The following is a 25,440-nucleotide window of genomic DNA, read 5'->3' as shown; positions in this document are numbered from 1 at the left end:
GTATTTAAATGATAAATTATAATTTGGCCTTTCCATTCCCACCTAAAAAAGCCTTAAATTCCCATGAAACTACCTGTTAAAATTGCCGGCAAATAGTTCAAAATTACAAATTAGGAGAAAAAAAAATGTAGACAAAAAAGTGTTTTCAACTACAGATGGTAAGTGCCTCAGGAAAAGACTGCTCAGACCAAGCGTTCCAAACTGCAAGACAGAGGCCAGACTGTCAACAGGACAGGGAGGAACGGGGGAGGGTGGAAATATTTGAGAAAATGCCCATAATCCACTTACACCAGCAGGTGTGCGGCCGACTCTGGGCCCAGGGTGGAAAATGCCAAGACGTCAGCCAAACCATCTGTTGCGGAAGTCACGCCCCTCTTTCCCCTGTTAAATAAACTCTTGGAGCTATAACAGCCAAAGGACCGTTGAAGGCACAAAGCACTGGGGTTGGTTTACATTATTAAAATGAAACACAATTCCAGGCATCACTTAATCAACACATTTTCAAATCAACATGTGACTATCACCGCTTATGGAAATGGAATAAATTGAAAACATATATTTTTTTAAATGATATTGCAACACTACAATATATGAGCAAATATACAAATGACCATGTTCAGATAAAAAGTACACAACAGTGAAATAAATGTATTATTATATTTTCTTTATTAGATATATTGCAGTATGTTTAATGACTGTAATGGATTGGTATTTTGCCAGCGTACTCAGTAAGCCTCCTGTAGAGAACACCATTAAAACTGTTCTGTACCCGGCTGAAGTGGTTACATCTGACCAGGCTCTGAGCCTTTCTTAAACAGCCCCTCTGCTTACAAAAGCAGCTTTTAATCTATCAGCCTGCTACACGAAGCAGACAATACAACTCAAATCAATACTCAACAGGATAAACACTATCAAGTATCAGATACTGAAAAGTGGCAATTTATCATCTATAGCCTGTCAAACTGCAGAGGGAAAAATATGCCTTCTGCATGTTAAATCACCTTCGCTTAATGGTAGCTGTTTTGTCAGTCAGCGTTATTTGAATGAAATATTACAATATAAAATTAATTTAATACACTTTACCGAGGGATTCTTAGTGGTCCCATAGGACATGTTAGGAGAGCTGCTTTTCATTCTGCCAGGCAATTTGCTTTCTATGGATGAGGAAAAGAGTAATGAATTCCATCAGAATGCCAAATATTTGAATGGATAACGCCAGTCCTCCAGCATCCGGGTAAAGCCTTTAATTTCATTAATATCAACATCAATAGCTCATAAATAATTCACACAAAAAGGCACATTCAAGCTTTGATGCTGTGAGTTCAAAAACAAAACAGTCAAAAATTATATTTGAATGAGCTGAAGCAGATTAAACGGCTACCTGACATTTCAGAATCACAACAGCTTTTGTCAAAGAAAAACAACTACCGGTTTTTACTCCAAACCTAATGAAGCGAATCTGATGCAATAGCTAGTGATCTCGTAGAGCTGTTAATTAGCAGAATCAGATGTGCCACCTTAGGGTAGAAATGAAAACCTGCACGGTGGCCCTGCCCTAACTGAATGGCAGCTCTGTGGGCGTGAACGTGGAGGCGGAGTTATGATGCGTAGGGGGTGGGGTTATGATGCGTAGAGGGCGGGGCGGCGGGACTCTGGGGTCACAGTTTGGCGGCGGCCTTCCTGTACTGGTCCCTCAGCTCCATGTGGGCGATGGAGGACAGGTGCACCTCGTCCGGCCCGTCGGCCAGGCGCAGCGTCCGCGCATATGCGTACCTGCAGGGGGCAGAGTCGAGCCCATCACCACACACAAGCAGGGGCAGATCACAGTGCCCAGATAAACATGCTTTATATCACACAACTGATGTCAGATTAGGTCCATGAAAATGGACTGAAATTTATGTCCAAATCTTGTTGATTATGTGAATATAAAACTTTAAAAGTATCTATTACCACATACTGGTAGTGTATCTTTTTACAGGAATGTAGTTTGGAATGTGCAAATACAACCAAGTGCATCATCAAGAATGTATTCTTGTTGGGTTCAAACTTTACATTGGAGGGATTCACCTGTAAAAATTACTGTAGTAAAAATGAGATGCATACAGTTTGCATGCACAGAGCACAAGGTTATTATTATTATTATTATTATTATTATTTTAAACATGTCTGGTCATCAGTGGGCCAGAACACTTAATATAGCATTTCACTGTATCAGAGATCCTATGAATCACCAGAATGATTTCAGGCTTTACCATAATTTCTATAGCATATAAACATTCGACAGATGACTCTAAATTGCCGAAAGGTATGAGTGTGTGAGTGAACGGTGTGTGTGGCCTGTCCAGGGTGTAATCCTGCCTCTTGGATAAGCGGGTATAGATAATGGATGGATGAATGGATGGGTGGACACACACACACACACACACACATACCAATAACCCATGCGAACACACATGCAATTAATAAAACACACAAACAAACAAACAAACAAATCCAGAATTTGACTCTGGTTTTACTTACATCTGAGCAAGAGGGAAATCCCCAGACACGCCAGCACCCCCGTAAACTTGGATGGCACAGTCCACCACTTTGCAGGCCATCCTCCCAGCAACCACCTTAATCATAGCGATCTGCAAGAGGGAACAGTCCATGGATAACTTACACGAGGGGAGCTGGAGGACCACAGTAATTGTACAGTTTGTCCTGCGTTATGCACTGCTATTTGCTGAGGTTTGCGGGTTCAAATCCTGACGGATTGCCAGCGCTGCGCCAGTAAATAGAGCAGAACACGCGGAGCTGCTCTGCGTCGTGCCCATTTTAAAGCGTGCCTGCGGGAGCGCTCTTTCCCAAGTGAGAAAATGGCTTCAATGAAAAGGCTTGGCATTGACGATGGCCCAGTGGGGGCTGAGAGATGTGTTCCTTCAGGAGCCTCCTCCCCGGCCCCATTACTGGGACTGCTGCTGCTGCTGGGGGGGGGCTCCTCCGCACAGTCTAGCGTGTGAGGACAGAGTGTGAGGATGTCTCCGTGCCCCGATACGCGGCCCTCGTCCCTGCGCCGCCCCTCCCGAAGCTGTCTGCTTCAGCCCCACGGTGACATCACCGCCCTGCCGAGGATGAAGCCAAAGAGTCGGCGGGCACTCCGCCGTGAGCCCCTCTCTGGGACCGTGACACAGGGAAGAGACAAGGCACATACCAAAACGTCATCATGTAACGCCATCTCTAGGCTGGGTAGAAAAAAGCAGAATTTCCCATGGCTGTTGTAATTAACATTTTAGCTATGAAGCATTAACACAGTATCAGCAATGAGAAGATTGCCACCATCATTGGCCAGATTATCTGAACAGATCAGCAGATGTGTGTGTTTTCACAGACATTCCACAGCAGGGATGTTCACCAAAGCCTGCGGAAGATAAGCTGAAGTTGAGAGTAAAGTTATGCAGTTGATCAAACAGACTGCTGAACGCTTCAAGGGTCAGGCTGTCATAGAAAATTAGCCATGCTCATCCTCTAACCCCAGGCCTCTCTCATCCAATCAGACACGGAGCGTTCACGAAACCCCTCCCCTCCTGCGGCCAGTGCTCCCAAGCCCTCGCCACTCCTGCCAGCACAGTCCGGACATATTTATGCATCGTCAATCATTTACTGCACCGTTGCATTTCTTTTAAATCAATATCTTAAAAAAGGGACTCGGCGTCCAATAAGAAGGGCTGCGTTAGCAAAACTGAGCTGAAGGAAACTCCAGGTTTTGATGCCCTTCAGACAGTTGATGAAGTGGGGTGATTCTCTGATGGCATCTGGCTCTGAGCTGTTAAAAATGTGAGCTGTCAGCATAAAAGTGTTAGCACAGACATAGAACTGTGAAGGATCTATCTTTCTGACAGTAGATATGCGCACACGCGCGCGCGCACAAACACACACACGCATGCACGCACGCACGCACGCACGCACGCACGCACAGACGAACACACAAATAACAGAGCAGAATCAACATTTCAGGAAGTTATGGCTGCTCCAATGTACCGTGCTCCTGAATTATCAGGCCAAGTGACACATGAGCTGAAGGGGCCTGTCATGCATCCCCACCTCACACCATAACAGACCATAACATAGACATACACGTACTGCTGTGACCTTCTCACCAAGAGTGAGCACGAGTGGAACACAAAAATACACATTCCCATGAACAACCACTTAATGTTTTAAAAAAATATTTTGAACCATGCAGTGGAATGACACCGCATGGTTCAAAACAGCGGATGTGTGTACTGTCCTAAATCGGAATGCGGCTGCAGGCAACTGGCCATCCAAAATTGGTGTGGAAATTGGACATTCTCAGCCCCATGTTGAGCACTAACATAAAATAAATGAATAAATAAGGAACCACTGGAGAATTAACACAGGAGAAAAAACACAAGGCCCCCACGGTCTTTCTCCACAGGAAGGAAAGAGCGCAGTCGTGTGCTGTGATTGGTAGAAGCCCAGGGGAATACCTGCTTCCTGGCGGCCCTGCTGCCCTGGACGTCAAGGGCGTGGGCGGCGTGGAGGGTCAGCAGGCGGGTCTGGTCTATGGCGATGCGACACTCTGCAATCCAGTGGGCAACTACCTCCTGTGGCCAGCAGGGGAAGCAGCAACGCACAAGACAGGGAGGGAATGGGAGAGGATGAGAGAGAGAGAGGGAGACCATAAAAGAAAAAAGAAAATTTGTGTCTGACTCTTTTATGTATGATTTATCTTAATTCACAACAAGCAACATTGTGAAGGTCAATACAAAATGTATTCATGAAACAGCAACAGTCACTCCAGGTATCTGAAAATAGAGTGACTGCAACACTGCGGTAAGTCAAGCCCCCCTCCACTCAGACATATCTCAAGTGCACATTACTTGTTTGGGCACAAATAAAAATCTGATTTCTGTCACATAAGCCACTAAGATGTGCATTTTAACCCAAATTCAAATGAATTCATGCAAAAGTTCAACCACAAAACCGGTCAGTGGTAGTAAGAGCTTTATTCTGGATAGCTTGTTCTGTTATCATATAGTTATTATTATGGCACTCATAAAGGAAGTTTCCATTCACTTTTTCCATCTCCTTAAGACTTGCTCAGCTATTTCCACTCTTGCCTCTAGGGGTCAGTAGACCTCTGATGTAGGTAGAATGCCTTTCAAAGAAAAGGAGCTAATGCAAGCAAGTACTACAGTGAAAAATGAGTTAAAAAGACATTTCAAAATAATAAAAAAAAAAAAATCTCCTCCCTCTTTCTCCAATTATCTTTTAAAGCACAGACAATCTATTGAGCAGGCCATATGAGCAAATGAAAAACAACATGAGAAAACAATGAAAGATAACTGTTAATGTTTCAAAGGGTACACTGTTGAGTATACAATGCACCCCAATGGCTATGGAAGTGACAGCTACATTAATCTAATGGAGTTACATTCATCTCATTTGGAAAATCCACATAATGAAAAGGCATTAAAATACAAACACGTGTTTACTGTTAGCATATATTTTCAACCTCCCATGAAGAATACTTTTAGCCATCAGTGACTATAACTGCCACACTGCTATTCGTTTAACATTAGTTACGCTCATGCAAGTTCTCCAGTCCAACCATATCCCCTGCAATTTCCACTTGGCCTTTCAGAGGTTAGTACTGTTGCTACAGTGGTAGTATTTTGGGTAAATTAACTGAAATAAATGACAAATATTTGCATTGGCAGATAACTTTTTAATATTTAAAAAATAAGCAATAAACTAATAGTGCGCTTTTAAGGGGCTTGTGTGGAGTCATGCTTCAAAAACTGTCTTCAGTTTCAAACGGACGCTTTCAGATTTAACCCTCTTATTATGTTTGGGGTCAATTTGATCCCCATTCAATGTTTACTATCTCTAAAAATATGGTTACCATACTTTTTCAGCTAGATATTTCATGGCTTTCCTAACTTTATGGGGAAAACATGGCAAACATGAAATTAACTGAAAAAATTATTTTCAATGTCCTGTACACATGTTGTACGCATCGGTGTTGTTGGGGTCATTCTGACCCCAAGCTCTATTGTTCTTTAAAACCATCATTTTGATCTTGTTTTTGTTGTGTTGGCTGAGGGCACTTTCACATTAATTTGTGTGTGTGTGTGTGTGTGTGTGTGTGTGAGAGAGAGAGAGAGAGCATGCGTGTGTGTGTGTGTGTGTGTGTGTGTGTGTGTGTGTGGAGGAAACATAGTTCCCACGAGATCTCTGATCATTCTCGCAACATGGGGGTGGGGGCAAACTTATAATAAGGGCTGCACACACAGTCCTCTGAACCATTTATCTTTGCATTTGTGCCTCAACTAAAGATTTTGAAAATGACCACCAGACAGAGGTGTACATTTTCTGCCACTGAGGTTCTGTCACAGATCTTGGAGGGTGAAAGTGATTTAGATGAGGATATGTCTGAGATGGAGGATAATGTTGAGGAGGACCCTGATTATGTGGCATCCCCCTCTGATGATGAGAATGAAGCTTTTGAGATACCACATTCTGACCCTCCTGTTGTTTCTCAACCACCAAAAAATGTCCTGTCATCTCTCAACCCCAAGAAACCCTCCTGTCATCTCTCAACCACAAAGAAACCCTCCTGTCATCTCTCAACCCCAAGAAACCCCCGTCATCTCTCAACCACCAAGAAACCTTCCTGTCGCCTCTCAACCACCAATAAACCTGTCAGGACATCTGCCTGAGTTTCCGTTGTGTTTTCCTTTTTTGTTTTTTGTATGTATGCATGAGTTGTGTGTGGGTGAGCGCATGGTGTTTGCTTTTGTTTCAGATTCCTTGAGTTACTGGTTCCCACCCACGCTCTGCCCCCTATTCCTGCCTGTCTACCTCAGCCGAATTATTCAATCAAGCCTCTGCCGCTGACTCCACCCTTCGTGTGACTCAGTGCCGTTCAAGCCGTTTCCTATGTCTAGTAGTACTTCCTGGTTTTCGACTTTTGCCTGCTTTTTGCCGTTTACGAATTTAGCCTGACTCCACTGATTACTATTGCTTCGGTTTTCGAATTCTTGCCTGTTTTTCTGTTCTTATCTCTGTACCTGTTATGTGCCTATGCCTGACTGGAGTTTTTTGACTGTTCTTGGATTTTCGACCTTCGCCTGGATTGTGGTTTACGAAACTGTTTGCTGATTCTGTTGCTTTGTTGTTTGATAATAAACCGCCAAGTTCTTCCCTGATTTTTCAGGTCTGCCTTTGAGTCCTACCCCAGATCCTGACAAAACCCTCCTGTCATCTCCCACCCCCAAGAAACCCCCCTGTCATCTCTCAACCACCAAGAACTGACATATTCACTTCCAAAAATGGAAAACTACTATGGTCTGGAAGACAGGGTAGACTTAGTGCTGCTAATGTCATCAAAATGGTTCCAGGCCCCAGCAGATATGCTAGCAGTCATGTACAAGACATAAAATCTGCATTTGAACTCTTCATAACACCATCAATGCAAAAGGATATTCTTGAGATGACAAATTTAGAGGGGAGACATGTGTATGGTGACAATTGGAAAGAGCTGGATGTGACCCACTGGCAATCCTATATTGGGTTGCTTATTTTGGCAGGAGTGTACAAGTCAAAAGGTGAAGCAACAGCAAGCCTTTGGAATGCTGACACTGGTAGGGCAATTTTTCCAGCCACAATGTCTCTGGAGCCATTTCATGTTTTCTCCCACATTATATGCTTTGATGAAAGGGAAACAAGGCAGGGTCGACAGGAGAGTGACAAACTTGCACCTATCTCATCTGAATGAAGAATTGATACCCACGGGTACCAAGATGAGCTGTTAAGTTCATTTTTTATCAAAACTCAATTTTGGTGACTAATTTACTGTTTATTGGTGTTTCTTCATTATTGAATAACTGTCATGTGTTACTTATTGATGTTCTGAAGTGTTTTCTGAACCTAAACATTTGAAATGTTTGACATTTTTAATATTTTTTCCTGGGGTCAAATTGACCCCAAACATAAAATGTTACTATGCTTGATAATAAAAGGTGTGTTTCTTTCCAAATGTTATTTTTCTTTTTTAATGAGCACTTAATACCAACATAAAGCCCTGCAAACACCAAAACATACTTTGTTTTCCATTTTAGGTCAACGAATGAGATTGTACAGTCATTTGCATATTTCGCAATAGTCATATAAAATCAATACTTGATGTATAAGCGGAGGATGGGGGGAGTCATGTTTTATTTATGGCCACTCACTGGGGAGAAAAACATATCTCTGCAGTTTACTGCTACAGTAGGTTCTCTGAGATTGCTAATTTATCTTAAAGTGAAATTTGTCGGAAAACAAAATCAATCTTTCAGTAAGGGAATGTGGATGGCAGGCAGTCTCAATGGCAACTAGGCCCTAGAGATTTCAGGGAATGTGCATGGTACACGACTGACCCATATGAAAACATTGTTAAAGAACCAAGGGAGTGTACATGTGTGTGTTTAAATCACCTCTGGGCACCCACATGCCTGTGGGTGTGTTTAAGTGCGGTGTGTGCACAGTGTCTTTGTGTTTTCCTGCGTGCGTGTTTAGTGCTCCTTATGCATATAATGTGACTGTGTGTGTGTGTGTGTGTGTGTGCGTGTGTCTATGTGTATGTGTGAGTGCATGTGTATGTGCATGTGTATGTGTGTGTGTGTGTGTACGTGCATACACGTGTGAAAGCTGGAAAGAGTTATCCATCTTCTGTAAAGTTATTTTGTACACTTTCTGCACGTGTGTGGGTGTGGTTGTGTGTGTGAGAGAGAGAAGAAGCTAGGTGGTGCAGTAAAGTCCCTGCACACAAACGCAGGGTCACATGCACATGTACACGCATGCACGCATGCACGCATGCACAGACACACACACATACGCACACACACACACACACACACACACACACACACACACACTCACGTGTTGGTACAGCTTCTTCCCGAAGGCGTGTCTGTCTGCGGCCCGTTGGCTCAGGAGCTGCAGGGCTCTCTCAGCCAGGCCCACGGCCCTCATGCAGTGGTGCAGACGCCCGGGTCCCAGCCGCCCCTGGGCGATCTCGAACCCGCAACCCTCACCTGTGGGATAAAGCAGTACACTTCAGCTCCTCCCCCTCCCCACCACCGACAACATACGCCCCAAAACCACCTGTTTTCATGCCTACATAATCTATTCCTGTTTACAAATATATTCAACTGTCCATAAAAGTACTCAATTTGTTAATATATAAACCATTATATCTGTTTAAATCTATATTATAGCACCCTTATACTTAGCAGTCACAGAAAATTGATACCCAGCACAAAAATCGCAATTCAAAAATCACTTTGAAAGGAATCCAGTCTTACCTAAAAGGATGTTGGACAGAGGCACACACACGCTATTGAAGTGTATCTCAAAATGTCCGCCGTGCATGGCATCTGGATGGATAAGTTCAGATAAGCGGACCATGCTCACTTGGACAATCAGCAGCGATTCATAATATTTGAATACAGAACTCAAGAAAAAATGCGGCATGCACACTCTGGTTGTTTTCAATCTCTTTTCCAGGTGTTGAAATGGAATTTGACAGAATGCGTATGTCAGCACGTGTGACGGGAGCCACATGGCCCTCGCAGCACAAAGATGGTTAGCATTAGCATTATTAAAGGATGAAATCACACACTGAAAAGGCTCTCGCTTCATTACAAAAAAAAGGGGGGGTGGGGGGTGGGGGTCTTACCGTCCTGCCCAAACACTGTCAGAGGTCTGATGATTTGCACGCCTGGTGTGTCTAATGGGACCAGAATCATACTGTGCTGCTTGTGCCTGAAAAAAAAAAACACACACACACAAAAACTTCATCAGACTGCAAAAAGCCACTCTTAAAGAATAGAGAAATAGAGAAGAATGGAAAGAGAGAAAAAGAGGACAAGTTTTTCCAAGGTCGCTGGCGACCGCTGGGCAGACATGGCCGTCAGTTTTGAGAGGAGCCTGGGGGGCTGTTTGGCCGAGGCGCAGGCTCTGAATTTTAATGGCCGGGCCGTTCAGGAGGAGAGCGAGGTGAAATTTCCTGCGTGGCTGTGAAAGATTAATGAAGTCCCTCAGACGCGGCGCGTCAAGAGGGGCCGGTCTGGCAGAGGTGACGCTTCAAGAGGACGGGGTGGGGGACGGAGATAGCAGTCTCCCGTCCTATCGAAAACAGCACAGCAGGCTCACCTGAAACTGAAGAGACACTGTCCTGAACTCACAGGACCCTCCTCAATTACCAATCTACTGTCGTCCCTGCTATCTAAGAGCACAGACCAAAACACTGCCACATGGACAATATCCATCTTCTTTTTATTGCAAACAAAGCGGTACTCAGTCACGGTTTATTTCAACAGTGGAAGCAAGAAGTTTTTCTAATTTCCTGCTGGATGAGCTTCGGAAGAGTACACATGGCAGAAGACAGTAAAGTCTGGCTTAGACAAGGATGTTCCACTGCAGTTTTACAGAAGCGTAAACAAAGTACTCCAACACATCTAAACGTTTTTGGCAGTTATACTGCATATTGTTGCGCCAACCAGCCGACAGCGAGATAACAGCGCCGTGTTGTGAGAGTTAAATTGTGAGACAATTTGCGCCTTAACTAGGATGAAGGATAAGGGTTGGGCTTAGGGAAGCACTTCACAGCTTCAGTGTAAACTCCACTACTGGCAAAGGTGTGGTTTAGGTGTGGTTAGAGTAAGTCTTGTGGAAACAAGACTAAATCAAACGGCTACAAACGCTTCAGACGTGTTCCAAAAACAAATGCAATGCCATATAAAACAACACAAAACGATTACAAAATATGCCATCAGTGATGTAGCGCCGGCGCAAGGCGGCATGATGTTGCACGGCGGTACGCGGGATTTGGCGCCAAACGTGTAAAATTCCTGCGGACTGCCCCACCTTCAGGGAAAAGCCAGAGCTCTGACAGAGGAATGCTCTGCCCACAACGCCCAGCCCACAACAGCCCCGCCCGCCCAAAGGTCAAAAGTGAGGGGCAGAGCTGCTCTGACTGACATCACCGATTGCAGTTCTGAGACTGTGTGAACTTGAACGTGCAGGAGAGAAACGTGTGGTTGTGCTGTGAGTGTGAATGTGTGGGTGAATCGTACACAAATCCACAAACTGGATTTTGCACAGCCAACGGTTCATTCATCACCACGGAATAAAAAATAAATAAAAAGAAAAAGCTAAAAAAAACGAATACTTTACTCTTTACACCTGGATACACTTTCACAATCAGCCATGTGTATTTCATTTTCTTCACTCACGGAGATGATTTATTTTATTTTATCTACTTGAACATGCAGCTTACATTAGCCAGAAGAGTAAGATTACTCCCTGTCCCTTAACAACTTAGTTGGTCCACTTCAGCCAGGAAAATGTTTTTAATCACTTTCCATTATTCATAAAGGGAAAAACCACGGTGGTGGAAAAAATTAGAGAACTCTGAGAGCTGGGTGTGGTTAATGGATCTTAGAGTACAGCAGAGAGGGAATTTACACGAAAGAAAATGAATCATGCAGTTCAGCCGGGCGGTGTTAGGATATCCCAGCATTTTCTTACCCCTGCCTCTTTTATGGTGTTGAGAATAGGTGTGTCCAGCAGGGGAATTCTTTTATAAGGAATGTTTTTATGTAATAGCAAAATCTCGCAACATCCTTAATTCGTTGCCATTTTTTTCCCCTCCCAGATAATTAAAAGCATGATTCGGTGAGTTCTGTTGTCAGAAACTTTCATAGAAGAGCTAAACCAACCAAGGCCTAAACCAATCCTCTTAAATCTGGAAAATGTGGGATCTGTCAGACAGTTGGCCTGCTTTTCTTCTGCTGAACCAATTCCCTTTCATTTAAAACGAAAGGAAAAAAAATTACTAGGACATGTTCATCCATTTCTTTATTCAATTTCATTGAGGTGACTGTACCAAAAGGACAAAGCAAACACAGACTTACCTTTGGGAGGAGTTCGGTGACACGCTCTTGCACAGCACAATGGCCACCTTACAGTCAGGGTTGCCAGCTCCTGAAAAGAATCCAGCACAAAGAAGATGTCAAATGACTCGAACATCCAGGTTATAGGCAGTAATTATTTCAACATGGCAGGCATACATTCGTGGATTTCTATTCGTTGTTTAACGTCAGGCATGGTTAGCTTTGTCGACGGAAAACTGTGCAAGTGTTCCTTGCAAAAACCGCACAGTGATCTTTAGGTCTGGTTTATTTTTCCCCCTTTCACAGATATATTGATCTAAAACTATATGAGGTGGTGTGGAAAAGATTTCTCTGACAACAATATGACCTTTTGCTGACATCAATCACAGTTTACATGGCTCCATTTTCCTGATATTTATCAGTATTTACATATAACCCAAACTATGCATTTGGGTGCAGCATGGGTCTGCCTGAAGGTATAACAGACACACTGATACGTCCTGCACATTCATACCAGAGAACCAGGGTGAGGAATGAGTTCTAGTGTTCCTTTACGGGTTTTCCCTGAGAAAAAATGTGTTTGAACACACAGATATGTATGTACAGATTTGGACAGATACCACCATCCACCTACAAGTGCAAACATACATGCAGGCACAAAGACACACACAGACACAAACACACGTCTAAGAACTTCACAATTAGTTTCTGATAAGACATAGTTCACTTGGGAAAAAAAGGGAAGAAAAAGCAGCGTAATCAGTAACTTTAGTCTAATACCCACAACAGAAAAAGTGTACAAGCCAGCCAACCAAAAACTCAATATTCCTATGCCTCCTTTACATGTGATCACATCTCCACCCCCATTCTGTAATGGCCTCTTATAGCCAAGCCGCTGAAGACTGAGCATGTCTGTCAAACGTGTGACCATTTACAGCTGCATTACAAGTTCTTCCCCACACAGGACATGAGTAATGAACATGTCTGAGCAACGATGATGTGCTTTCGGATTGCTGAGGCAGGATGCACAGGGGCCTGTTGAGGAATTCACCATGACCACGCTAACCCAAAACACCAGAGAGTGGTGTCTGAGTGCAGATGGCGATGCGGACCTAAGAATGAAGACAGCTGACCTTCCTGTCGCTGTCTGCCTTCTGAGGAGGGGCTGAGTCTGCACACATCTGTCCCAGCGCTCCAGCGCTCCAGCGCTCCAGCCCTGCCTTACGCGACACGGGGCACAAGGCGGGGTTTCCACCCGAGTGGCCAACAGTCCCTCGGGACAGTAGTGCTCTGTACCCAGGGGCAAGGGTGCGGGATGACCCACAAGGCCGGTTTCCTGTTTACATAAATTCTGAAGAATTTCTCTGACTCCCTAGTACTCAAAACAAACAGATAGACCAAAAAGTCTGAAAAAAAAAAACAAACAAAAAAACAAAAAAAACAAAGAAATAGCACTTGTCATAGTTCTCCACCAGTACATAGGAAGTGGGAAAGAGTAGCCAGTGGTGTGCATGGACTGATGCACGTAGGAATCGTATAAAAACATGCTTTCCTGGATGACACACTGTGGTTATGAAGCCGTTAAATTCCTAGGTGGGGCCCTACTGTTTTACCTTCGAGCGAGGTGCTTAACATGACGCTTTAATGGTGAATATCCAGCTAAAAGAGTGGATGTGTCAAATTGAATGTAGATTTAGACATCTACTGCTAAGCAAATAATGTAATGATGCATGACTTGTGAACAATTTATGCTATAACATCTACCTTTGAACCTCACTCAGGTGTAAAAACATGTCTCTCTTGCTTAATCAATCTAGATCAAAATACCACGGAAAGGAGTTGTTTGTGATGTACTGGCTGACTGAATTTCAGCTGCGTGACAGCTGTTCCAATATTTAGAGATTACTACAATGAACACACTACTTTGGACCTGTTCTCATACAAAACAATGTCATTCGTATTCTAGAATATTTTACTTTTTGACTGACATTTGCAATTGAGGACACACTTGAAATATTTGGTGCTAAAATCAACTGAGAACCACAAGAAGGTCCACAATGACGTATTCTCCTTGACAAGAATGAATATAATATACTGTAAATTATCGTGCAGTATTCAAGAATAGTCTTAAAATGAAATTTTAAAAAATCAAATCATATTTTTTGTGTAAATTAGGAAAAACCTAAAAGTCAACACTTAACAGAATAATTTAACAGAATCCTTTGCGACCTCATTCAGAGAAAGAAAACAAAGTGATGTCTATCTGCTGTGTGCTCTTAAAGAGGATAAATAACATTTGCTTGGTGCTAACCAAATTTGGATTCTCACGTCAGAGACAAACACAGGACCCAGCAGGCCTTCCACAGCTATGTGCTGGAGACTATGCTTGGAATGATAAAAATGTACGTTCGCCAGAAATGGGTGTGCGACATGTGTACATGTGTACATAAAGTCCTCCCATTCCTCATGCGCACGCACACATGCACGCACGCACACACTCACACACACACATGCATGTACACAATCACACACACACACACACGTACACACGCACACACAGACTCATGCACATGCAAGCAAACACACAAACCCACTGGTGTACACAAAGCACAGTGCAAATGCATTGATTTCGAAAATAAATTAAACCTACCCATAGAATGCAAAGGGCGTGACTATACAAATAAATACTGAGAAAAGGCTACTGATGCTATGCCGAATACACAGAAGTGGAGCATGACAGAACAGTGTAAAAAATGAAATTAAAAGAAAACAAACAAACAAAAAATCACTGATGCAATTAGGCACATAACAAAACACATAAAACATGCCATAAAACACCTGTAAAACACATCTGCTTGCAATTTTCAGCATGTCGAGTTAGCATAAGCTTTCCCGGAGGCTGGCCGGCATGTGTTTTTGTGACAGAGTGCCCGAGTCACATCTCTTACATAAATGCCCTTAACGACAAAAATAAAAACAAATAAACCAAGAAAACGAACTTAACAGACATGTGCCAGTCACGTCCCTGCACGTCCCCAAAGGGCAAAACAAAGTGACAAAGGACCAGAGTAAACTCTGCTTTCCTATCGGCGGGAGGGAATGGGCTCAGAGTACAAGCATACCGCACCACCACAAAAATGCTGGGTTCTCAACGGCCTGTTACATAACAGAACTCATCAGAGCGCAACACACAGTGCACACATTTCAGCCCTGAAAAATAAGCTACTGGTTACAGAAATTCGAAATTTCGTACTGGATGGCCGTATTATCTCCGCGGGGGGCCTTTGTGGAACAGACAGTTATTTTATATCAAATCAGACGTCAACCATGTGCAACATTAAACACTATTTGAAAACTATTTGAAAATCTGTGGCCATCCATTAAAAGCAAGAGGCAGCCATTTCCTTTTCTTCCTTTTGAATGTACACATTTAATAGACATCCTGCAATAAGGACCAAGCGGCCTACGAGTCTCCTTCCTCTGCAGTGTACAAAGCAGGCTGCTTTGCATTCAGACAGAACACCTACCGCCAAGAGCAAAAACGACACTGCAACCTGCTGCACATCACAATGCTCTGCTGTTCATATCTAATTTCAAATCTGAAGTCGGTTGGGATTTTAACCCACCCTTCTTTTCTAAGGAATCATGTGGGGAGGAAAACAGTGACATTCTCTTAAAATATAATCAACAATTTATAAATAATATTTGGAAAATAATACGTAAAATGACTGATTTTACACTAAGTACAATAAATAAACAATAAGCAGTGATCCTTTTTCTAAGCATTTACTGTTGCTAAGAATTACATACATTGTTATGTATACAGAATGACTTCTATATGCACAAGGTAAAATGCAGTATTCCTGTAAACTGAAGACACAACACAATGCTTTCCTGTATTTAAGATCACGTGGTGAGTATTTACACTGGACGGTGACAAAATCTATGACAACACTGTTATTTGATATCACTTAAACTTTAAAAAAAAGCAAACAACACATTCGCCAAGTTTCAAAGAATAATAAAAATTCCCCACCCTGTGAAGTAACAATTCCCCTAATTATCTGTGCAAATTTCAAAAGAAAGGCAGAACCTGGCTAATGCATTGCTTCCACTTGGCTCACGCACACTCAGGGCACAGTCCACACAGTGCAGTGCTGGAACTGCGCCTGTAATTCTATCCCTGAGAGAAGGGTGAGTCCCGCACAAGGATCCCATGGACTCCAGAGCGCAGTAGTGTCAGACTCTGTCAAGACCTTCACGGGAGTTTCTAATGTTTTGACAGTGACAGCGGAAGAGGTACGTTCAGCGTTGCGGCTCATCTGAGGACTTTTTTTCCCAACGAGAGACGGTAAGCTTGAGCATATATTACACACACTAGAGTTTTGATTGACCCGTTTTGATATTTCTTTGATTAGAGCAAATAAGTGTGTACGTGCTTGTTATAATATGAACAGAGATAGCGAGAAAGAGAGAGAAAGATAAAGAGTGAGAGAGAGAGAATTACAACACATCAAAGAAAATAACCGAGAGGCTGTCTAAATAATTTTACTACATACTATATAGTAGTGCATATTACTCAATTTTGATCCTGCATTAATGTTTAGACTTCTTTATTGAGGCCATGAAAGAAAGAAATCGGAAAGTTGCGTGACTGTTTTCAGGCAACTTTCAGGAGCTAGAACAGTCATCAGAGCGTTTTTTTTTTTTTTTTTTTTTGGCGCGTTGGCAGAGATTTATAGAGACCTAAAGAGACGGTGAAAGGGAAATATGAACCTACAGTGTAAAAGAGGCAGCCCTGAATTATCATGCAAGCAATGTATGTAAAATTAGACACCAGAGGGACATTCATTTATTGTGCTGTTATCTTGTTCTCACAGAAAACAGATATCCTCCCCAAACCTTTACCTTTAGTACACAGGTCAACATTTCAAAAGGTTTTTTAAAAACCTTAATTTCAAAGGCTTAGTTTATGTGTGTGTCTGTGTGTGTGTGTGTGTGTGTGTGTGTGTGTTTGTGATTTGTTTTTGTTTTTTCGTTTTTTTTTGTCCTGCTAATTTATTTTCTGTCAAGTTTTCTGGACTTAGGTTTTTTAAAAAGTAGATTAAAATTGCATGTATTCAGCTCACTTTATACAATGAAATGGTAACCTTGATATGGACTTTTGTACGTTGCTTTGGATACAAGCATCTGCTAAATACATGTAATGTAATGTAACTTGTGCTGCAACACATGGAAAATAGAACCATAATATTTAATCAGTAACTGTATCATAAAATGTCATTATTTCCAACTGTCATATAGTACAGAGAGAGAGAGTGAGATGTACAGTAATACACACAAGTAACATAACAAAAAAAGAATAATTGTGAAATAATTATTTCATAAATAATCTTGGTACTTTTACATAGCATCGCTAAATTAATATGATCAATTTACATCATAGGGAACAGGGTATTAAACATAGTACTGTAGTACTAGAAATTTTAAAGACCCCATTACAGTTACATCAGGAAGTTAAATGCTAACAATACATAAATAATGCATAATAATTTTAATAATTATAATAAATTATAATTATAATAAAATGCCCATATGCAAATTGTCTTTGTAACTTTGAAATGTAGGTAGGCTGTTTGAATTTTAAAACGTTTCCGTATTTGAAATTCTTAACACAGTGAGTCTCTTAATAGCTGCAACTCCATTACACAGAATATACTTCCAAGACATAATACTTCCAGTGGTGAGTCATGGAATATGACAAAAGGCCAGTGTTAACACTGGAGAAAACATACAGGGACACTGACCCCAATTTTACGGCTCAGTTTTTATGCAGCTCATTTAAGCGCCGAGTTCTCACTCATTTACACACACACAGCTCACGCGCTGCCACAGCATCCTGCTGAAATTCTGACCTGTTTATTAACATGACACACAGACAGAGAATTTCCATTCCCCAAACAAAGATCTGTCAGTAAACCAAGAATAAGGTCCGTGTCCCTGCTGGCTTCCTACATTCTGACCCATTGCCGTGAGAAGGAACAGCACCGCTCGAATCTCAGCTGACAATATTTAAGATGAAAAGAAACGCGAGGTAGTGAGCTTAAAATAAATATTGGTCTAACTGCAAATGCCAACATTCCCCTAACTACACAACCCACTCGCCTTACAAACAGTAAGTAGCCTACTTTGGACTTAAAAGACGTTTTGAGAGAGTGCAATTTTATACTATGAAGACAGGCAGGTGCTAAATTCACCGTAATTACCAGCATCTTGGAGCTAAGTCAGCCCATAATACGGCGAATGCCAAGCTCACAGAGTGCACACCTGTGCGTAGCTGTGGCCTATGGATCATTCGGACTGCAACTGATGCTCTGTGATTTCTCACAATGTTTAACTTCAGACCACTTAAAACTTTCCTTGGAAGGCTCTTCGTGAAAATGATTCAGAGGAACAGAGGACAGCTCATTTAGCAATTCAACTACCTTCCCTCATATGGGTCTCACACCGCAGTTAGACTACATGTGGCTGCAAGGGAAAAAATAGTCTTGTTGTTTCTCAGTGCTGGGCTAAAACAAAAGCCTGAACCCACACTGGCCCTTTTCAGATAAGATTGGACACCCCTGCTTTAAGTCATTTAAAAGCAAATTGTTACCTTGTGTTTTTTTGAACATTTTGTAAGGGAAACGAGGGAACAATCACACATATCTATCATTGTTGTTCTTGTATGTAGTAGTTGTTGTTGTCAACATACAGTTGGCCACTCCAATCCTCTCCTTCACTTTGTGCACTGTGTAGAACAGCTGTATTACTTTACCAAGAAAAGTCTGTTTATATTGAATAAATATAAATAGATTCAGCACTTCACACTGGGTCTACATTTTACAACTACTGCCTGAGTCACTGGTGAGCCATCTAGTATTACAACAAAAAAGGGACAAAACAAAAAGGGAGTTAGAACATTTCTGAACATCCCTGAAGTGCTATCAGCCATTACTCACAAATCCTGTAATGGCATACCCAAGGGGGGGGATAAAATTTTAAGAGACAGGACTGGACGTCAGTATTTTTTCTCTTGGCCCAATTAGGCCAGTAGTTCAGAGTTCTGCATGCTCCAGGTACATATCACTGGCCCAGGTACCAAAATCAATATAACCACTTTTTAAAGAAGACTATACAGACAAAAAAAAAGCAAAAAAATACTTTGTTAAATATGAACATCTTGCCATCACCGCTGCCACCAAAATTGTGGATGAGCTTCAGAGTGGTTTTGACCAATTGCAGATGCAAAATGTTAGAAATTGTAGATGACTTCTCTGCCAAAGGATTTAGAATTTCTAGATGGGATGCTTTGCAATTTAACCGAATAATATCTAGTTTGCTCCATTAGTCGCGGTAGATGAGTTGGCTAGATAGCTACCCTTATTATTTACTTCAATAAATACAAGTTTTGTCTTACGAGTATATCTGGCAAACCGATTGAGATGTTGATCGATATAACTATTGATTAAAATGAGCTGTAACGTTTAAAGTAGGTTAGTTTAAACGTTACAAAAATTAATGAATGATAAAGCTGTGAAGTTAATTATTGATAAACCAGCATTTGTACAGAAATGATCAAGTTGTAGTGTAGAAAGAGGAAGGTAAAATCTCTTTCTCTTCAATATGATTTACTGAAGGTACTGGCCTGATTGGGCAAGTGACAGATCAATCGATTAGCCCAAAGTAATCTCATAGTGGCCTGGGCCAGTGGGCACTCCTTATTGCTGAGCCCTGGGAGACTGAGAAAAGAAAGAAGAAATTATACCTAATAATTGTCGGATTCGGTGGTATGTGTAATTTTATATTGACTGTGATTTTCTTCAAAATCTTCAGTTTGTGAATAAGAGTTAAATTAAATTTCAATCTTATTTTAAGTAATATATTCATGTATATTAATATATAATAATAAAAAGATAAAAATAATACAATGAATGAATCAAACCATCTTTTCTCTTTTTTTCCACTCTAGAAACCATCATGGAGGCCATGGAGGACCAAGATTACACATACTTTGACTATGACAATGACACCAACTTCAGCTACTATGACTACCACACGGTGTGTGACAAGGAGGAGGTCCGCTCCTTCGCCAAGGTATTCCTACCCATAATGTACGCCCTGGCACTGGTGGTGGGGTTGGCGGGAAACTCACTGGTGGTGGCCGTCTACATTTATTACAAAAGGCTGAAGACCATGACGGACGTGTACATCCTGAACCTGGCGGTGGCTGACCTGCTGCTGCTGCTGACGCTGCCGTTCTGGGCGGTGGATGCGGTGAACGGCTGGGAGCTGGGCGTGGGCATGTGCAAAATGACCTCCGCCCTCTACAGCATGAACTTCGGCTGCGGCATGCTGTTCCTGGCCTGCATCAGTGTGGACCGCTACCTGGCCGTGTCCAACGGAGCCGCGGCCAGAGCCGTCAGACGGAGGCACTGCCTGCTGGTCTGCCTGCTGGTCTGGGTGGTGGCCTTCGTCCTGGGCCTGCCGGACATGGTCTTCACCACCGTCAAGCATGGCGTGGTCAGGAAATCCTGCATCCCTGTCTACCACACCAGCATGGCCCGCCCGACCAAGGCCACCTTGGAGATCTTGGAGGTGGTGCTGGGCTTCTTGCTGCCCTTCCTGGTCATGATATTCTGTTACTCCAGGGTGGCCCGAGCCCTCCAGAACATTCCGGACGTGACGCAGGGGAAGAAGTGGAGGGCCTTCAAGGTCCTGCTGGCGGTGGTGGGCGTGTTCATTGCCACCCAGCTGCCCTACAACATAGTGAAGTTCTGCCGGGCCATGGACATCATCTACGCTCTGGTGACCCAATGTGAGGTCAGCAAGAGCCTGGACATAGCCATGCAGATCACAGAGAGCCTGGCCTTGAGCCACAGCTGCCTGAACCCCATCCTGTACGCCTTCATCGGGGCCTCCTTCCGCCAGCACGTCCTCAAGGTCATGAAGAGCCTGGGCCAGAGGCGGAGGCGCTACCGCCACAGAAACGAGCCGCCGGTGGAGATCTCCCTCAACTCCCACTCCGCCTCAGAGGACACCACCACGTTCACCATGTAAGGGGCTGAGGTTGTGGCACTGCGTGACCGCGAGTGGCAGCCGTGCGTGCCAGGGACTGCAGGAACTAAGCACCTTACGTAGATCACACTCAACAAAAAGGCTTCAACATATTTGCAGACCATGGTTCACATAGCGCACTGATTGTACAGCACTACAGATTAACCGATTTATCAGACTATGTGAGACCTGTATATTTGTGTATTTGTATAGTTTCATAGAATATGTACTAAAATGTCAAGTGAAAATGACAGATTTGTATGATGACCCTTGATTTCACTTATTTATGTATTATACTGAATTATAACGATAAAAATATTTGAAAAAAATATTTGAAGCCATTACTCTTTAATACAGATTATCCACTAAAAATCCTTTAACTAAATTAGAAACAATCCTTTGCCCAAAATCATTATCCATGATGTTTTTGGCCCACTGAATGATGTGGAAAAGCCACTTTCTACACAATCAGTTTCATATTACCACTGTAACTGGCTCAGAAGAACATGCGCGTCTGATTTTAAGACATTAGGCGGCTCTGGAAAATCCGGGAAATTCAATTACTAGGAATGTTGTCAGGTTAAAGCCGGGTAATTCCACAAAACAAAGAAGGAAAATGGGATTTGAGAAACATGAGGCACAGTCCCATTCCAGAACTATACTGAGGCACTGAAGGAAAATAAATTTCTCAGAATAAGCATTTAACGTTTTCTTTTGAAATTATCTTTAAGAACCTCAAACATCTGCCGTGTGGTAAGATGGCAGTCTCTCAGCCGGAATCCTCCAGCTGCTTTTCAGAGAGAGAACACAAGGGCTTCTCCACACAAAACACTGTCTTTACTCATAGACTGCTCCATGCTGCCTTTTCACCAAATGAACACTGGCAACAAAATGCAGTAGCTTCGTGGGAGTTTAAGGATTTTTAAACTATGTGCACTGAAATGCACACAGCATACAAACACATGCCTCAATCCAGGTTCCATCCAAACAAGTGCATTCAAAATAAACATTAAACCTCAAATTAAGTCATTTCTGTACTCAGACACCTCACCCCTAACTGCTCTGGTGAATCAATCGAGAGGCATCAATTGTAAAGCGCTGTGGATAAAAGTGCCATATAAATGCAGTCCACTTACCATTTACTCACTATTTGCTAGTTACAACCACTGGTTGTAAAACCCACATACTACCATGATTACTGATATTTCGGTGCAATTCATAGAGATTTTTTGAATTTATTTCCCAAAAGTTCTACATTAAATAATCGCCTTTATGTACTACTGTTACTTGCAAAATTCTGATTTTACCTGTTTGGGTAAAATGTGTTTTTGAAGCTAAAAGGTTTCTGTGATTTTGACAGATATCTTGTCTGATTTGTGCTTCTTTCAGTGATATTTCTGCCTTCAAGTCGCAGCACTATTTGTTTGTCTCAAAAAATTGCTTCAACATGCGACCTTTACAGAGTCTTTGAAATCAGTTTGAATCAACATCATCTGACCAGTACAACTGTAGAAAATATATCATATGAACAGAACCAGCAATAGTAACTTGTATAAAGTCCTATGAACGTAATATTAATGACTCCCAGAACCATAGCTAATTACAAAAATAAACGCTGTAATGTTAAAAACATAAAAAAGGCTAAGCTTGATTCGTGGCAATGCTAATGCTGGCGTTAATGTAAATAAACGCTGGCACAGATGCCGTCTACTCTGCGCAGAAACAGTTAGTCATAGTGCTGCCTGGAAGTGGGCAGAGTGAATGTTTATGGCAGCAGATTAAAAGCCTTCATGCACAGCTGGCTCCATGGGCTGGTCTAGCTCTGTGTTGGTGCTCTTCCGGGGAGGCCTAAGCTTATTCCGATTACCTTCAGCGTATTTACAATCAGAACAATATGAAGCTTACTAGTCTGAAATGTAGATCTTATACAAATCTCTCTTCCTGCTCCTATGTCTTTATGTTCGCATTACTGTTTCTCCTGCTGTTTAGTGTTTATTTATTTTGGCTTTCTTTATTTGCCTTCACAGAGATAAAACTGTAGGGCCTCCACCCATGCTTTCCTCTTAAATCAAAGGAGTTCCTCCTTCGCGTTTCCAAAATCAGTGCCAAACAGTTCAGCTGGTCTTCTTGTTCTTAAGCAGCATTACAAAAACAGAGCACAGTTCTTTCTCCTCATATGAATAATGCCAATATGACAGATTGAGAATCGCATGTACACTCACCGGCCACTTTATTAGGTACACCTGTTCAACTGCAAACTGCACCCGTTAACGCAAATATCTAATCAGCCAATCAAGTGGCAGAAACTCAATACATTTAGGCACGTAGACATGGTCAAGACGATCTGCTGAATTTCAAACCAAGCATCAGAATGGGGAAGAAAGGTGATTTAAGTGACTTTGAACGTGGCATGGTTGTTGGTGCCAGACAGGCTGGTTTGAGTATTTCAGAAACTACTGATCTACTGGGATTTTCACGCACAACCATCTCTAGGGTTTACAGAGAAAAAGATAAAATATCCAGTGAGCGGCAGTTCTCTGGGCGTAAATGCCTTGTTGACGGCAGAGGTCAGAGAAGAATGGCCAGACTGGTTCGAGCTGATAGAAAGGCAACAGTAACTCAAACAACCACTCGTTACAACCGAGGTATGCAGAAGAGCATCTCTGCATGCACAACACGTTGAAACCTTGAAGCGAATGGACTACAGCAGCAGACCACCAACCCGGTACTAGCAAGGTGTACCTAATACAGTGGCCGGTGAGTGTATAACTGTGGAATTTGTCACTCACGTTGAGCGGGCTAGTCAGTGCCTTTGGTGGAAGAAAGAAAAAGCAGTCTTTTCATACAGATTCCAGACAGCTTCAGTAGGCAATCATGACATGAACCTTGTTGTTTTTGCTGCTTTTTGTGGTTGTCATTTACTCAGCACGTTGCTTTAAATTAAAAAAGCACATTTCCCAGTCAGTTATTCTAAATCACTGTGTAAAATATACAAAGATGCAAGATAAAGGGAACTCCCCCCCCTGGCCCATATCAGCCAAGGTTTGAAGATAATCCCTAACATATGGTATGCTGTGAGAGGTCACTACAAGGACTCAACAGATAAGCAAATGCATATAATAGTCTGGGAAATGAAGGCAAATTACAGCAAGGCAAGAAGCACTACCACCACAAAATTGCAGAGGTTTGGCTACAATAGTCAATAGTGCTCACTCTTTATGAGGTAAAACAAGCTAAAAACCCCAAAAGTGAGCACAAGTGAATAACTGGTGAACATTAAAAAAAAGATCAAGTCTGAACATGTCATTCAGTTTAGTCACACCATTTACCTGGTGGCAGTTTGTGACTGCCAGAGTAAACAGCTATTTAAAACAGAACACTTGAGATACACTACAGGCCCATCAATGTGTGCTTTTCTCCTTCTTAAATGAGCACACTTCTTTCTGCTAAATTCCAAGAGTGATCACACGTACTCTCTTTGCATGTGACACCGCACTTGTTTCCCTTCGTTCAGTACTTGGCTGACATTCATTTGCTAATTGGAGCCTCAGGTTTGTTTCCTATCGACATGATAAAGACCACGTCTAAAGTATATCAAAGTTGGAAGAATGCAAACAATACACTGCAACCATTAAGTCCCCAAGGCCAACCAAAGTCACAACAGGACACAGGATATGGGACTTTCCGGATCCAAAACTATTTTTACAAAAACAGACAGACAATCCCTGAACAATATGTTACTGTAATTTTACATGTATCAAGCCTGTTGCAAGAAAAGGTTTTCCTTACAGGAAAGACCAAAAAAAAAAAAGTCAGTCTTAATAACATGGGTATGCATCCTGTCTCATGCGCATGCCTGATCTTATACGCTCCGCAGCACAATTAAAGGCTTCCTGTCCTTTTCTCAAGGATAATCCCCTTGAAATAAGGCGTGTGGCCGAGGCCTCACAGCTGCACTGATGTGACATGCTGCGGCAGAGCTGGGTTAGCAGCACTGAGAAGCACTGAACGACACTGCGCCTCACAGCGCTGGAGAACGCTACAAGTCTCCCAGTGACTGATTCTCAGTGCTGAGCACATGCTCTTTAACATACTCCTGCTTCTGGTCTGGCCTCAGCCAGCCCTGTGGGACTGCCAGGGGGACATGTTCTGGGCTTCTGCTACAGCTATTGTACTACAGGCCTTTAAGAAAGCTGAATCAAACAATGAAGGCTATATGATGAGTGCATGGTCTTGCATAACATTTAGAATTTTGTTCTCTTGTGTTCTTTTTGCAAGACAAAAGCCACAACACTCGATTGCTGCATTGCACGACTTCCCTATTCATGGCTATTTTATGATTCACATAACGTTTCTCAGGTTGACCTCTTAGCCACAAAAACCACATCCAGACACTAAG

At 42.4% G+C, this 25,440-nt stretch overlaps 2 protein-coding genes across 3 annotated transcripts in view; one reads left to right on the top strand and one right to left on the bottom strand.

Annotated features, from left to right (window-relative positions):
• Positions 1-643: 643 nt before the first annotated feature.
• The window catches only part of acad11 (acyl-CoA dehydrogenase family, member 11), a 45,528-nt gene continuing 20,731 nt past the window's right edge, over positions 644-25,440 (bottom strand). The window contains exons 14-20 of the mRNA XM_035414942.1: positions 11,967-12,036; positions 9,728-9,813; positions 9,354-9,425; positions 8,929-9,083; positions 4,491-4,607; positions 2,521-2,630; positions 644-1,773 (exon numbers count right to left, since the gene is read on the bottom strand). Of these exons, the coding sequence (XP_035270833.1) occupies positions 1,659-1,773; positions 2,521-2,630; positions 4,491-4,607; positions 8,929-9,083; positions 9,354-9,425; positions 9,728-9,813; positions 11,967-12,036 (725 nt within the window). The 3' untranslated portion in view covers positions 644-1,658. The remainder of the gene's footprint in view (positions 1,774-2,520; positions 2,631-4,490; positions 4,608-8,928; positions 9,084-9,353; positions 9,426-9,727; positions 9,814-11,966; positions 12,037-25,440) is intronic.
• ackr4b (atypical chemokine receptor 4b) lies at positions 16,009-21,370 on the top strand. 2 transcript variants are annotated; one of them, XM_035414947.1, is made up of 2 exons: positions 16,009-16,244; positions 19,957-21,370. In XM_035414947.1, the coding sequence occupies exon 2, from the start codon at positions 19,965-19,967 to the stop codon at positions 21,042-21,044; it is 1,080 nt and encodes a 359-aa protein (XP_035270838.1). In that variant the 5' UTR covers positions 16,009-16,244; positions 19,957-19,964; the 3' UTR covers positions 21,045-21,370. The 2 variants fall into 2 exon arrangements, with proteins under 2 accessions (XP_035270838.1, XP_035270837.1); XM_035414946.1 differs by having other exon boundaries at positions 16,016-16,296.

Source organism: Anguilla anguilla, chromosome 4, assembly GCF_013347855.1.
Source record: "Anguilla anguilla isolate fAngAng1 chromosome 4, fAngAng1.pri, whole genome shotgun sequence".
In the NCBI taxonomy this organism is placed as follows: Eukaryota; Metazoa; Chordata; class Actinopteri; order Anguilliformes; family Anguillidae; genus Anguilla; species Anguilla anguilla.
The sequence above is the reverse complement of the archived record's forward strand: the minus strand, read 5'-3'. Positions and strand labels throughout refer to the sequence as shown.

Bases quoted from the DNA above. Each gene is read 5' to 3' on its own strand.
- ackr4b (XM_035414947.1), top strand. From the start codon at position 19,965: ATGGAGGCCATGGAGGACCAAGATTACACATACTTTGACTATGACAAT.